Source organism: Schistocerca americana, chromosome 1, assembly GCF_021461395.2.
Source record: "Schistocerca americana isolate TAMUIC-IGC-003095 chromosome 1, iqSchAmer2.1, whole genome shotgun sequence".
NCBI lineage: Eukaryota > Metazoa > Arthropoda > Insecta > Orthoptera > Acrididae > Schistocerca > Schistocerca americana.
The window spans coordinates 1103670945-1103686799 of NC_060119.1; the positions used below are offsets into that span (position 1 = coordinate 1103670945).

The window sequence follows — 15855 nt, forward strand, 5'->3', positions numbered from 1 at the left end:
GCTCCTAAATGCCATGAATCCTTGGACACAACAATTGCTTCCAAGCATGTAAGCAGAGTCAGATGTCACTGCATTCACAACCCATGACCTCCACCATCCAAAATTCTCCCAACACAACTTGGCGATCTCAGTGCAGACCACTAATTACATTGCGGCCAAGCATGCTAACCTTCACCCTACATTCACCAATATCATCTGTATCAAGATGGGGCCAGGATCAAAACACCATTTCATTTTCTTCTCTCTTGGAGAGCAATAGCAGCTAGACTTAGCAGAGTTGGTCAAAAGACCTCACTATCAATAATGCAAGTGCAATATAATAAGATTCTTCGGTCAGTGGTTGAGCTCCCGTGAGGAGAGTGACTTTGACATTGACAATCTGCTGTTTGCTATTGTATCACGTGTACACATCTTGTTTTATCTCCAAGCAATAAAGCATGTTTGGATTCCATTAACCTGCTCTCTGCATTTCACTATGAGCTTTCTGATCAGGAATCCCCACAGTGTTTTTCTTATAAATGAATTTGTGTCATTTTGTAAGGGTGTTCAGCTTACTTACCTGGATGTATGAAAGTTCCAATCTGTTATTATTACCTGTTTTATAATATTTCAGAATTTCTCTATGAGGGAAGCAATAATCTTAATGTACAAACAAAGACATGTAGAGCCTCTTCATTTGTCATCACATGCTTTCATTGGGTAATAATTCTCTCATCTCTCTTCTGGTACTTTATTTTGACAGGTGTCAATCTTAATAACACTGTTCAACAGTGTAAGTAAAAGCAGTTTTTAACACATTTGTTTATTACTGCATAATCTATTCTGCTGGTACATGTATCTGTCCGCTAGTGCTAATCTTTCTATAGTCTGGAGGTTATACTAGCTTAAGATATCTGTGATTCATTTTTATTACAGTGATGGAGTTGGTATCACACTGTAAATCATTAAAACTGGCCATTACTAGTCAATGTCCAGTTAGGAAAGCTATTCAGACCACAATGAGAGGGAAAATAACAATGAAATTATAGCAGCAGAAGAGAACTGAAACTTGTGAAGTCACAAGTTCCTAATACCCCAATCTTGACTTCTCTCCCAACCAGGCTTATTGCTGTTTAAATTATGGACACAAAGTTATGGAAATTCCATCTCACCCTCTGATATTTAACCCCATATCCCTCAGCTATTGTTAGACTAACCTAGGAGACTAATAATACAGTGGCAAGCAGAGCCTTATATGCTCCACTGTGGTGGCAGTGCAATTGTTGGTTGATCACATATCTCGCAGATGTGATTCCCTGTACAAGTTTGATCAGCATCTGTGGTGCAAACTCACGTGCATAGTGCAGTCATAGCAGATCATATAAGGCCACTCTTGGCACAATGTTATTAATCTGCTTGGCTCACTTCGAGAATGGCTGGAAGACAAAGGACCAATACGTTAGTGCAATAGACAGATTTTCCACAACTGCAACAGACCTATAATCAAAATGTAGGAACAGAAAGAAGGAAATAAAGAAAGCATAAAATGCTGTCTAAAAGGAATGAATTAGTTAATTCTGTATTTTGTTATAAAATAAATAAAAATGCTCATTTTATTAAATTCATTGAAAAAACTTCATATTATTATTGAGTACTGCTTGCATGTGGTAACGCCTCTAATTCTTCATGAATTTCAAGGTAATGGTAGGAAACTGCAAAGAAACCATACATAAATATTTTATTGTTATTGCTGTTATTATTTTTATAAATATCAGAAGTAGTTCTTGTATTAATACTTAAACCAGTGCAAATACAAAGCCCTCATTTCTTAATTAGATAGCAACTGGTATTTTTATCATTCAGGATTTCATTGGTAGTTTGACTGAAACTGTTTTCACTTCTAGATATTCTTCCAGTGACTCTTCTCCACTGAAAACAGAAAAAAATATGTTTATTATCTTACAGTTTATAGTTATGTGTGATCATAATTTTTTAAGTGTGATCTATTTACCAGTCTCTGCCGATTCCTGACATTTTGTATCCACCAAATGGTGTTGAAGACTGAAGTGCATTGTAGCAGTTTATCCTGCAAAATATAAAGAAATTGCCTGAATTATATTTTAAAAAACCTGACAAAATTTAGGCTGTTACTGTATACTGTTTTTATTAAACAACATTTTATACTTTGCAAGTGAACTACTTGAACCGTTTCATTTTGGTCACCTTATTTTACAAAATTGAGTACATGCTAACAAAATATTATGTGAAGAATGAATAAGTTAAGAGACATTTGTGATGAGTCAAAAGATAATCAATAATTTCCTTAGATAGTTATGCAAAATTTTTACTTACCACACAGAGCCAGCTTCAAGAGCATTAGCAACTGTCAGAGCACTGTTAATATCATTTGTGAGGATCCCAGAGGCTAGTCCATAAGTTGTGTTATTGGCTCTTTCAATTACTTCTTCAAGTGTTTTGAACTTGATTATACTTTGCACTGGACCAAAAATCTAAAACAGTTTTTAAAGAACTCACACTCATGATTAACATCACATTACAACTTGTATGTATGCCTGCTAATAATGATGCAATGAATGTCATCAATTTCACAACTGACTCTGCAGCAGCCTTTATAAACCACATTGCATCATAAATAATATATTCTGTTAAAAAGTTAAGATAAATCAAATTATTTATGAAAGAATAGTTATTTAGACAGAAATAATGAAATATAGAAACTTGAAGAGTCAAAAGGAAATGTTCCTAGCCTGAAGACAGCTTGGAAAGTGTGAATAGTATTACACTTATGTAGCTTGTCTTTAGTAATGTCTTTTGGAGAATATGTGACTGTTATTAAACAATTTTTTAATAGGCAGCATCTGATGCTATAACTTTGAGCTGACATAGAAGTTGCAGAGAAAGAATTAGCAATTGTAATATGAATAACAATAATGGAAATTCCTGTATGGAACAATACATAAAATAAGGGAAAAGCAACCATTCTCCTACAGCTGACTGATGTGTGGAGCATAGAAGTACATAACAGTAAGCAGTATTCACACTAGTTTCAAGGGCCTGATCTTTTTCTAGTAAAAGTGCACTCATTCACACACACAACCACAGGGGTGCACACACACACACACACAACCACAGGGGTGCACACACACACACACACACACACACACACACACACACAAACACACACACACACTCCTATGGCCAAGGCAAGACTGTGACTATAGGAGTGTGTGTTTGGGTGTTGGTGCGGTTGTGTGTGTGAATGTTTGTACTTTTTGTAGGAAAAGAGCAAGAGCTTGAAAACTAGCATGCATACTGTTTCTTGTTATGTACCTCTATGCTCCACAAATCAGTCATCTACAGATGGATGGTTCCCTTTCTCTTATATTACACTGAGTATAATATGGGCAATAGCTAAACAGCTTGATTGAGCTTAAATTTACCAAATCAAATAAAAGTCTAAGGATACCCTTTACAGATGTCAAACAAACCAATGACATTAACAATTAAGTATTGTTTTGTAAATCATTTGTTCTTAATCAAATTAATTGTAACATAGTGATTTTAGTAGGAATGCCACAACTTTGAAGAAAGCAGTTGCATTGTTTGTTATACTAAATATCTGTTCATTATTGAATAATATATGCATGATCACATTAATATTAATGACTAGACAACCATTATCTATATTCATAACAATAATGCATTGTTCGTAATAAATGTTACTACTTGTCATTACGCAAGCAGGAATTTTCTGATCGTATACTTTCCAGAAAGGATAGTTAATTAGGCATGTTTTCATTTCCTTTTGATTCTGAATTACTTTATTTATGTGTGATGCATATTTCTTTGAAGCCCTTGGAACCATGAAGAGACAACATTCTATATCCTATAAAAGAAGGTGAAATCTATATATTTTTTGTATTGTGCTACTGTGAATTATACACTCCTGGAAATGGAAAAAAGAACACATTGACACCGGTGTGTCAGACCCACCATACTTGCTCCGGACACTGCGAGAGGGCTGCACAAGCAATGATCACACGCACGGCACAGCGGACACACCAGGAACCGCGGTGTTGGCCGTCGAATGGCGCTAGCTGCGCAGCATTTGTGCACCGCCGCCGTCAGTGTCAGCCAGTTTGCCGTGGCATACGGAGCTCCATCACAGTCTTTAACACTGGTAGCATGCCGCGACAGCGTGGACGTGAACCGTATGTGCAGTTGACGGACTTTGAGCGTGGGCGTATAGTGGGCATGCGGGATGCCGGGTGGACGTACCGCCGAATTGCTCAACACGTGGGGCGTGAGGTCTCCACAGTACATCGATGTTGTCGCCAGTGGTCGGCGGAAGGTGCACGTGCCCGTCGACCTGGGACCGGACCGCAGCGATGCACGGATGCACGCCAAGACCGTAGGATCCTACGCAGTGCCGTAGGGGACCGCACCGCCACTTCCCAGCAAATTAGGGACACTGTTGCTCCTGGGGTGTCGGCGAGGACCATTCGCAACCGTCTCCATGAAGCTGGGCTACGGTCCCGCACACTGTTAGGCCGTCTTCCGCTCACGCCCCAACATCGTGCAGCCCGCCTCCAGTGGTGTCGCGACAGGCGTGAATGGAGGGACGAATGGAGACGTGTCGTCTTCAGCGATGAGAGTCGCTTCTGCCTTGGTGCCAATGATGGTCGTATGCATGTTTGGCGCCGTGCAGGTGAGCGCCACAATCAGGACTGCATACGACCGAGGCACACAGGGCCAACACCCGGCATCATGGTGTGGGGAGCGATCTCCTACACTGGCCGTACACCACTGGTGATCGTCGAGGGGACACTGAATAGTGCACGGTACATCCAAACCGTCATCGAACCCATCGTTCTACCATTCCTAGACCGGCAAGGGAACTTGCTGTTCCAACAGGACAATGCACGTCCGCATGTATCCCGTGCCACCCAACGTGCTCTAGAAGGTGTAAGTCAACTACCCTGGCCAGCAAGATCTCCGGATCTGTCCCCCATTGAGCATGTTTGGGACTGGATGAAGCGTCGTCTCACGCGGTCTGCACGTCCAGCACGAACGCTGGTCCAACTGAGGCGCCAGGTGGAAATGGCATGGCAAGCCGTTCCACAGGACTACATCCAGCATCTCTACGATCGTCTCCATGGGAGAATAGCAGCCTGCATTGCTGCGAAAGGTGGATATATACTGTATTAGTGCCGACATTGTGCATGCTCTGTTGCCTGTGTCTATGTGCCTGTGGTTCTGTCAGTGTGATCATGTGATGTATCTGACCCCAGGAATGTGTCAATAAAGTTTCCCCTTCCTGGGACAATGAATTCACGGTGTTCTTATTTCAATTTCCAGGAGTGTAGTTCATCTGGAGATCATATTTGTTACAGTATAGTGCAGTAATGTACTGGTCCATTTCCATCGTATTATATACATAGACACATTGAGATATAGGACAAATCAAGTCATATCATATTATGGGTACAATTAACTTGATGAACATATTTGTGCAACAGTGAATATTGAAAATCAAACAGTTTAACAGGTAGTATTAAAACTATATTTTGTTAATTGGATAGGTTCTTGCATGCTACCACTTTACAAACTTCCTTGCAGATTATAACTGTGTCCTGGACCAGGACCCAAATCCAGAACCTTTTGGGCAATTGGTCTGCTGACTGAGCTGTCCAGGTGCAACTCATGACCTGAGCTCATGTAAGTAAGTCAGGCCTGGATAACTCAGTCAGTAAATTAATTGTCCATGAAAGGAAAAAGGTTCTGAGTTTAAGTCCCCATCCAGCATGTACGTTTATCTGCCAGTAAGTTTCAGATCAGCTCACACTCCACTGAAGAGCAAAAATTTGTTCTGGTTATCACTTTATAGTTTACATTCATAGGATAAAACTGTACTTTTGCTATCAAAAAAACAAGAAATATTTACAAACAATTTAAAATAACATGATAAACATGTACTGGAAAGTCACCAGCACACAATATCTTATGCCATTAAAAAATTCATCAATACTGCAATAGCACTAGTTTCGAAGGTACCTGTTAAGAATTATTTCAAAGTGTGTAATATCTTATGTTGCTTGCATATAGTCAGGTAATTTGTTATAAATCTTTATTCCTGCTTGCAATGGTCTGTTTGGTGTCATTTTTATATTAGGACGTACTGTATGCAGTTGCAGCTTTTACCTCTTATTGTATGCAGTTAGTGTTTGTACAAACTAGTTGATTTTGGCAGCTTTCTACGTGAATTTATGATCTCCAAGATATATTAAGTGTTAGCAAGGCAGTGTAAGAAGCTGCAACTGTGTAAGTGATTTGGATGAGGTTCTAGAATGAGTATTTTGTGTGTGTGTGTGTGTGTGTGTGTGTGTGTGTGTGTGTGTGTGTGTGTCATAAAGCACCTTCCCCAACATATAATTGTACATCTTGACAGTGATTTCACCTATGCACAGTATACATTTTTGATTGTTGTATCTGCAACAAAAAGAATTTTAAAGGTGTGACAGTTTCTAGTTTCTTCCTCGACAGAGTTATTTTTTTTTTAAATTTCTGAGCGTTTCCTTTTTTAAGGCACATAAATGCATTGTAACTGTTTTATCTGCATTTATTATAAGCCTATTTTTGGAGAGTCCCTCTGTAGTCTGTGATACACCCATTTCATTCATAGCTCATTAGCAGCCTTCCTTCTATTTTGTAGATTCTTTCATCTACAAACTTAATACAAATTTGAATGGGGTAGATAATTTAAATCATTTATGGAAAGTAAGAACAAAAACCTCAAAGTACACGTGTAATGTTTTGTATTACTGAGTGGCATAAATGTATACTGTATTTCACGACTGACTTCAACTGATAGTTGTCTGTTTTGTTTAGTAGTGAATTGTTGCTCATATGAGCTTGGTCATTTATAGTTGCTTTCTCTCTGCTATGGCTTTTTGAATGTGATAGTTTTTTGTGTTGGAATGAGACATTTTTTGTGTGTTCTCATGGGTGTCACTACCACAAATGTGGACATTTGTAACTTGTAAAAAATCACCACCAGAAATGTGAAAGAATAATATTTCTGTCAAGCTGGAGGGCATAGAGTTGGATTCTTTTGAAAATAATTTATTATCCAGCACAGTCATATTTATCTGTAATAAAATAATAGGTTTCAGCCAGCACTGTCCATCCTCAGATCATAAAATACAGGCCATGGTTAAATCCCACCATATGAAACACCATGAAATTGACAATGTGGTTTCTTCTTGGTGAGACTGAACCACAGTCTTATTTTATGATCTGAGGATGGTCCACACTGGTCCTACCCCATCACTCTATTAGACAAAATAATAAATTATTTTCAGAAAAGTAATAAATTTCTTTTAAATATTTTGATTTTTCAAATTTTCCACGTCAAGCTGACAACCTTGAAAACAAAAACATCTGTAACTATACCAGCAGACAAAAGTGATAAGAATAAACTTCAGTATGTTACATTAACTGTTAACCAACATTAATAATAATACTGCTTACATAACATCAATCTTGAGTGTTTACTCCATAAAATGTTAAATAATAACATAAATTCTACTCTGCTCACTTACCTCCTCACGTGCAATTTTCATCTCATCTGTCACATTTGAAAAAACAGTCGGTTTTACGAAATATCCTTTATCGCCATAACGCTCACCACCACATTCCACACGGGCCCCTTGTTCCTTACCAGATTTAATGTAGCTCATTACTCTCTCAAAGATTTCATCATCAATCTGAAAGTAATACAAATGACATCAAACCAATAAAGACAATATACATGTTTATAATACAAAATTAATGTGGTAAGGTTCATTGAACTAATTTATAGGTGAACTGCTTGTATCATAACATGTTCATTTACTATATATGAACACTATGTGGAAGTCTAATACCACTACCTTATATCTTGTGAAAGGAATACGAAAATAAGATAAAAGAGATTGAGATGTGTAAAGAGTCATTTTCCACTGAGCTGCTTGTGAATAAAGTAGGACAGAAAATATTGATGTAATGTACACTCTGTCACACACAACATACAGCGGGTTACAGCATATATGCATAAACATAGATGAAGACTAGTATGTGGTACACATCGCCAAACATCCTGTCAGGAAATGCTTAACTATCTTACTCTCACATTCAAGCAATGTCAAATCCAGGATAGAATGTAACAATATAATGAAGAGGATAATTGCTACTCACCATATGGCTGAGATGCTGAGTCACAGAAAGGTACAACAAAAAGACTTTCGGAAAGACAGCACACACACACATATGACCACAGTCTCTGGCAGCAGCAGCCAAACTGCCAGCAACAGTGCATTATGGCAGAGGCAACCGGATCAAGGTAAGAAGAAGGCTATGGTGGGGAGGGGAAAAAATAGCAGGGTAGGTAAGGTGAAGGTGAAGTGCTGCCGGGAGTGTGCAAGGCTGAGGTGGAGAGTAGGGCAGATAGGTGCAGTTGGGAGGTTAGACAGAGGACGGGGAAGAGAATGGGGATAGTGGAAAAGGAAAGATGTAAAAAGACTAAGTGTGTTGGTGGAATAGAGGACTGTGTAGTGCTCAAATGAGAACAGGATAGGGGCTAGACTGATAAGGGCAATGACTAATGAAGGATGAGGCCAGGAGGATAACGGTAATATAGGATATCTTGCAAGGAGAGTTCCCACCTTTGCAATTTAGAAAAGCTGGTGTTGATGGGAAGGATCCAGATGGTATAGGCTGTGAAGCAGTCATTGAAATGAAGGACATAACGTTGGGCGGCATACTAAGGAACAGGATGGTCCAGATGTTTCTTGGCCACAGTTTGTCGATAGCCATTCATGTGGACAGACAGCTTGTTAGTTCCCATGACCATGTAGAATGCAGCACAGTGGCTGCAGCTTACCTTGTAGATCACATGACTGGTTTCACAGGTAGCCCTGCCTTTGGTGGGATAGGTGATGTATGTGTCTGGACTGGAGTAGGTGTTGGTGGTGGGAGGAAGTATGGGACAAGTCTTGCATCCAGGTCTATTACAGGGATATGAGCCATGAGGCAAGGGGTTGGGAGCAGGGGTTGTTTAGGGATGAATTAGGATATTGTGTAGGTTTGGTGGGCATCAAAATACCAAAGTGGGAGGGGTTGGAAGGATAGTGGGTAGGACAGATTTCAGGGCACAACAAGAGATAGTCAGAACCATGCAAGAATGTAATTCAGTTGCTCCAGTCCTGTGTGTTGCTGTGTCATGAAGGGAATGCTGCTCTGTTGCCAGACAGTGGGACTTTGGAAGGTGTTGGGTGACTGGAAATGTACGGCATGGGAGTTCTGTTTTTGTACAATGGTGGAGGGTAATTACAATCTGTAAAGGCCTCAGTGAGACCTCTGGTATATTTTGAGAGGGGCAGTTCGTCACTACAGATGCGATGGCAGTGGGAGGCTAGGCTGTATGGCAGGGTCTTCTTGGTGTGGATGGGTGGCAGGTGTCAAAGTGGACGTTTTGCTGGTGGTTGGTAGATTTGATTTGGACAGGGGTACTGACATAGCTCATTTGAGATGGGGTTCTAAATCATGGCTGGTGGCTTGATGAGTTGAGTAGAACCAAGCAAAGCAAATGGGGGAGTAGGCATTGAGATTCTGGAGGAATGTGGATGGGATGTCCTCACCCTTGATCCAGATCATGGAGATGTCATCAATGAATCTGAACCATGTGAGCAGTTTGGGATTCTGGTTGCTTCGGAAGGATTCCTCTAGATGGCCCATAGCTCTGCCCCATATATATTTGTGGGTAAGTCTTCAAAGAAGTAATTGTGGATGAGGATGTAGTTGGTCACGGCGACGAGAAAGGAGATGCCTGGTTTGGAATCCATCAGGTGTTGGGAAAGGTAGCATTCAATAGTGGTAAGACCATTGGCAAGATGGACATTGGTGTAGAGGGAGCAGGGCACTGTATGGTAAAGGAACAGGAACTGTCAAGAGTCGATGGAGGAAATGGTTGGTATCGTTTATATAGGTGCGTAGGTTGCAGGTAATAGGCTGAAGGTGTAGGTCTATGAGAGCAGAGATTCTCTCAGTGGTTTCACAGCAACTGGCTTCAATGAGGCATCCAGAGTGGTTGGGTTTATGGACTTTTGGAAACATGTAAAAGGCAGGAGTGTGGGGAATGGTAGGGTTGAGGAGAGAGATAGGCTCTGTGGAGAGGCTCTGGGATGGCCCAAAGGATTTGAGGAGAGACTGTAAATTCTGCTGGATTTCTGGAATGGGGTCACTGAGGCAGGGTCTGTGGGTGGATGACTCTGACAGCTGGTGGAGTCCTTCTGCCTGGTAATCCTTGCAGTTCAAAACAAAAGTAATGGAGCCTTTGTCAGCAGGTGTTATTCTAAGTTTGGTTTCAGTTTCTAGGTGGGGGATTGCAGACCTTTCTGTGGATGTGAGGTTAGTTTGCATGTTGAGGGATTTGGGGAATGATGGTGAGCAAGGTTCAAGGTTAAGAAATTCTGGGAAGTTAACAGGGGCTGATTGAGGGTAGGTGGGGGGATTGATCATGGTTGGAAGGAGTAGTGAAATAAGTCAGTCAGGTTTCAACATTGGTATTTTGTTGATATGGCTGGTAGGTTTGGTGGCGAAAAAATGTTTCCACTGTAGGGACTGGGAGAAGGGGAGAAAGTCTTAAGCACGTCCTGCATGACTGAATTTGGGGGTAGGGCAAGAAGTGAGGCTTTTGGAAAGGACTGATAGATCTGCTGGTGTAAGCCTTTTGGAAGAAAGGTTCATGACAGTGTTTCAGGCCTATTTATCTCCTGGATTCATGTGGTGGTGGGAGGGAGTTTTGGAGTGTGGGGTAAATATAGTAGTTTTGCAAGACAGTCTTCATCAGCTATGAGAGAACGTGGGGGAGGCTTGGTGGTTGTTTTAGAGGTAGTGGTCAGTGATAGTCCAAGGCAGGAGTAGGAAGTGAGCAGGTTGGAGAGTTTTTTGAGGTGGTGTTCTGCATGTAACTCTGGTTCCCGGAGGGCAAGAGTTTCAGTGTGTGTTATGGGATCCAGGAATTTGGGATTGCATAGCAGGAGAATTTTATGGATGGAAAAAAGGTATTGGAAGGAGGTTTTGACCTGATTGACATGGCTTTGCAGGACTATGTAAGTGAGGGCTAAGCATTGGTGGAATCTGCACAGATTGAGGTCATTGTGCAAGGAAAAGTGGCAACCAGAGATGGGTAATTTGATGGTTAGGCCATTTGGGGGGATTTCATGTGCCAAGCAACAACGCTTGAACAGTGTGTGGGACCTGGGTTTTGGTTAGGAATAAGGAAACTTTTCTGTATTGACGCAGGTGGGAGGACCAAGGATTCATGGTAGTAGAAAATATGCGTAAAAATACGTAAATTACATAGAATTACGTCCAAAAAAATTTGCAAAAATACACACAAACACTTGGGAAAAATCACGAAACGGATGGAATGAGGGAAAATAAGGCGAAATCTGAGTGAATAGCCGATAGTGAAAGACGAAAACGAACTGAAATTGGCGTGAAGTCATAATGAGATCAAAGAAAAAAACAATATTTGTAATGTGAATTGCAGATCTATGGTTGGATAAATTTGAAGAAGGAGGATGGCAGATATGACTAGATTAGGTGAAATTAGTAGGTGCAAACTTGGAATACAGAGAGGAAGCAGTGGGGAGGGGGGGAGGGGGGGGGGTTGGTAGGACGAAATACAAGTTCATGTGGCACAGGAAAGGTGCAGGAAATAACACGCCAAAATACGTGAGGGTGATGTGGGGAGAGTGATATAAATTAAGGTATTGCATTAACGATATTGGTGAGAGTAACGTGGGACTTGAGATGCTGCACCAACAATCAGTGTGGTCTTGTAGCCGTCTGTTGTGCACAGCCAGGATGGTCGATACAGCATGGCTCATAAGTAGACCATGCAGTGCAGTTTGTAAGGCGACAAAAGAAACACATGAAAGGAGAGAAAGAAGGGCAGACACTGAGTGCAGTAATGCATTAGAAAATAGTAACAAAGGAAAACAGCACTGGATAAGGATGGAAGAAAAGCTGTCAGGCACAATCAAACAAAGGGAAATCCAGGATGGAATGTAATAATATAATGAAAAGGGTAGTTGCTACTCATCATATGACAGAGATGTTGAGTTGCAGAAAGGCACAATAAAAAAATTGTTGGAAAGTTAGCTTTCGCCCTACAAGGCCTTTGACAGAAATAGACAAAACACCCACACACATACAAACACACACTCACACACAGACATACACACAAACACAACTCACACAGCACACATAACCACAACCTCTGGCAGCAGGAGAATTATGGGAGAGGCAACCAGCTGGGGGTAAGGAGGACACAGTCGCGGGGAGGGGAAGGGATAGCAGAGTGGTAAAGTGCTGCTGGAAGTGTGTAGAGATGAGGTGGAGAGTAGGGCAGCTAGGTGTATTCAGGAGGTTAGACGGTGAATGGAGGAGGGGGGGGGGGGAGGGTAGCAGAAAAGGAAAGAAGTAACAAAACTGGCAACGTTGGTGGAACAGACGACTGTGTAGTGCTGGAAAGGGAACAGGGGAGGGGCTAAAAGGGTAAGGACAATGACTAACAAAGGTTGAGACCATGCAGGGGAGGGGCTATAAGGGTATGAACAATGACTAACAAAGGTTGAAGCCAGGAGGGTTTAGGTAATTTAGGATATATTGCAGGGAGAGTTCCCATCTGCACTATTTAGACAAGCTGGTGTTGGCAGGAAGGATCCTGATGGCACAGGTTGTGAAGCAGTCATTAAATGAAGGACATCATGTTGGGCATCGTGCTCACCATAAGGGTAGTCCGGTTTAGGTTGTAGATCACATGACTGGTTCTACAGGTAGCCCTGCCTTTGATGCGACAGGTGATGTTTGTGACTGGACTGGAGTAGGTGGTGGTGGGCACAAATATGGGACAGGTCTTGCTTCTAGGTCAATTACAGGGATATGAGCCATGAGGCATGGGGTTTGGAGCAGGAGTTGTGTAGGGATGGACAAGGATATTTTGTAGGATCAGGGGGCAGTGGCATAGGACTGTGGGAGGGGTAGCAAGAATAGCAGGTCAGACATTTCTCATTTTAGGTCATGATGACAGGTAGTCAAAACCCTGGCGAGTTGCTCCAACTCTGGGTGGTACTGAGTCACAATGGGAATGTTCCTCTGAGGCCAAATGGTGGGACTTTGGGAGGTGTTTGGTGACTGGAAAGATAAGGCATGCGAAATCTGTTTTTGTACAAGGTTGGGAGGGTAATTACAATCTGTAAAGGCCTCAGTGAGATCCTCGGTGTATTTCAAGGGGGGCAGCTCTTCACTACAGATGTGACAGCCATGTGCAGCTAGGCTGTATGGAAGGGATGTCTTGGTATGGAATGGGTGGCAGCCACCACACAGAACAAAAGACCATTGTTAAAAGCTGACTGAATCAGTTCACTCCTCCTTCCAACCATGACCCATCCCCACTGTTAACTTTCCAGAATTTCTTAAGCTTGAACCTTGTCTCAGCATCATTGCCTAAATCTCTCAACATGCAAGCTAACCTCACATTCACAGGAAGATCTGCAATCCCCCACCTAAAAACTGAAACCAGCCGTGTGATCACAACTTCTGACAAAGGCTCCACTACCGTTGTTTTGAACTACAAGGCATACCTGGTGGAAGGACTCCACCAGCTGTTCATCCACCCACAAACCCTTCCACAGTGAATCCATTCCAGAAATCCAGCAGGATCTACAGCCTCTCCTCAAATCCTTAGGCCCATCCCAGAACATCTCCACACAGTCCATCTCTCTTCTCACACCTACCATTCCCCACACTCCTACCTTCTACACATTTTATAAAGTCCATAAACCCAACCACCCCATACGCCCTATTTTGGCTGGTACTGTGCCACCTCTGAGAGAATCTCTGCTCCTGTAGACCAACACCTTAGCCTATTACCCTCAACCTAGCCATCTATATAAAAGATACCAACCATTTCCTCCACTGACTCTCAACAGTTCCTGTTTCTTTAGCATACAGTCATTATTGATGCCACCTCCCTTTACACTAACATCCCTAATGCCCAATGCCTTAACACTATTGAATACTGCATTTCCCAACACCTGATGGATTCCAAACCAATCACCTCCTTCCTAGTCATCATGATCAGCTATGTCCTCAACCACAATTCCTTCTCCTTTGAAGGAATTAACTACAAACAAATCTGGGTACAGCTAGGGCCATCTAGAGGAATCCTTCTGAAGCACCCAGAATCCCAAACCATTCACCTGGTTCAAATTATTGATGACATTTCCATGATCTGGATCAAGGGTGAGGACATCCTATCCACATTCCTCCAGAACCTCCCCCATTTGCTTCACTTGGTTCTACTCAACCCATCAAGCCACCTTCCCTGATTTTGACCTCCATCTCAAAGATGGCTACATCAGTGCCCCTGTCCATATCAAACCTACCAACCACCAGCAATACCTCCACTTCGACAGCTGCCACCCATCCATACCAAGAAGTCCCTTCCATACAGCCTAGCCGCCTGTGGCCCTTGCATCTGTAGTGATGAACCATCCCTCTTGAAATATGCCGCGGGTCTCACTTAGGCCTTTATGGCCTGTAATTACCGTCCAACCTTGTAGAAAAACGGATCTCCCATGTCTTACATTTCCAGTCACCCAACACCCCAAAGTCCCACCATCTGACCTCAGAGGAACATTCCCCTTGTTACTCAGCTTTTATCTGCCAGGAAGTTTCAGGAGACATATTGTCACCATACCTGTCTGTTTCATCTGATTTGGCTCTTTGAGAATTACTTCTATTTCCCAAGCTCAAAATTATCTTAAAATGAAGAACTAACAGTCAAAGCTGATGGGTATTGAGGAATCTGATTTTCAAGATGGGATTCATGCATTAATGTACACGGAGACTAATAAAAATGTTGCACTGAGGTAAGTTCTCACCTGAGGCCCATGTTGAACAGTGACATCAAATGGGTCTCCAATCTTTCTTGCTTCTGCCTTAGCTTTTGACTTCTGTACAAACTCATCATATATGCTCTCATGCACAAAAGTTCTTGTTCCTGCACAGCATACTTGCCCTTGATTTACAAATATAGCGTCATGTGCTATTTGCACAGCTTCATCAACTGCAACAATGAATTTTTACATTTGTTTTATTATATTTAATTTACAAGTAATACAAAAATCTGTAAATTCTAAACCAGTACATCAAATATCTCACCAACTCACATACCTCAAAATATACAGTTACCTACAAATTATGGCTCATAGGTACCCAAAACAGAGTGCATCAGAACTGTATGATCCCTTTTTGGAGACACCTGGGAGGGTTATGTCAACAGGCAGCAAGTAACGATATTTACGCAGCCAATAAGGCCTCTGGGCATCATGATGTAAAAGACTGGGACTCACCAATCAAACAATACAATACAAATGACTAATACTCATCATGATGCACAATAAATTGTGCAAAATGAAAAAAGAGCTTCTCACAGGTGACTATCTACAGATGTTACATAATTTGAAGTAAGCATTTTTGTGCAATCAGTTGTACAATTGTATGTTTATTCTCTATCAGTTTTGATTATTGTAATCATATTTGCAGGAGGAAAACAGTGTGCGTCACTGGATCAAACATACATTTCTGTCAAACATGACACAACCAAATGTAGAACATATACAGGGTGTTTCAAAAGCGACTTTACAAATTCAAAAATTCATATAAATTTATGGAAAGAAGATATAGAGCTGGGTTTAGTGTTATTTTGCAGGGAAACACATGCTTTTTGCCTTAAACTAAAGA

At 41.5% G+C, this 15855-nt stretch overlaps 1 protein-coding gene across 1 annotated transcript in view; it reads right to left on the reverse strand.

Moving 5' to 3' along the window:
• Positions 1-1699: 1699 nt before the first annotated feature.
• The window catches only part of LOC124550657 (retinal dehydrogenase 2-like), an 82084-nt gene continuing 67928 nt past the window's right edge, over positions 1700-15855 (reverse strand). Inside the window, exons 8-12 of the mRNA XM_047125384.1 lie at positions 14994-15178; positions 7602-7766; positions 2332-2489; positions 1991-2065; positions 1700-1908 (exon numbers count right to left, since the gene is read on the reverse strand). Of these exons, the coding sequence (XP_046981340.1) occupies positions 1839-1908; positions 1991-2065; positions 2332-2489; positions 7602-7766; positions 14994-15178 (653 nt within the window). The 3' untranslated portion in view covers positions 1700-1838. The remainder of the gene's footprint in view (positions 1909-1990; positions 2066-2331; positions 2490-7601; positions 7767-14993; positions 15179-15855) is intronic.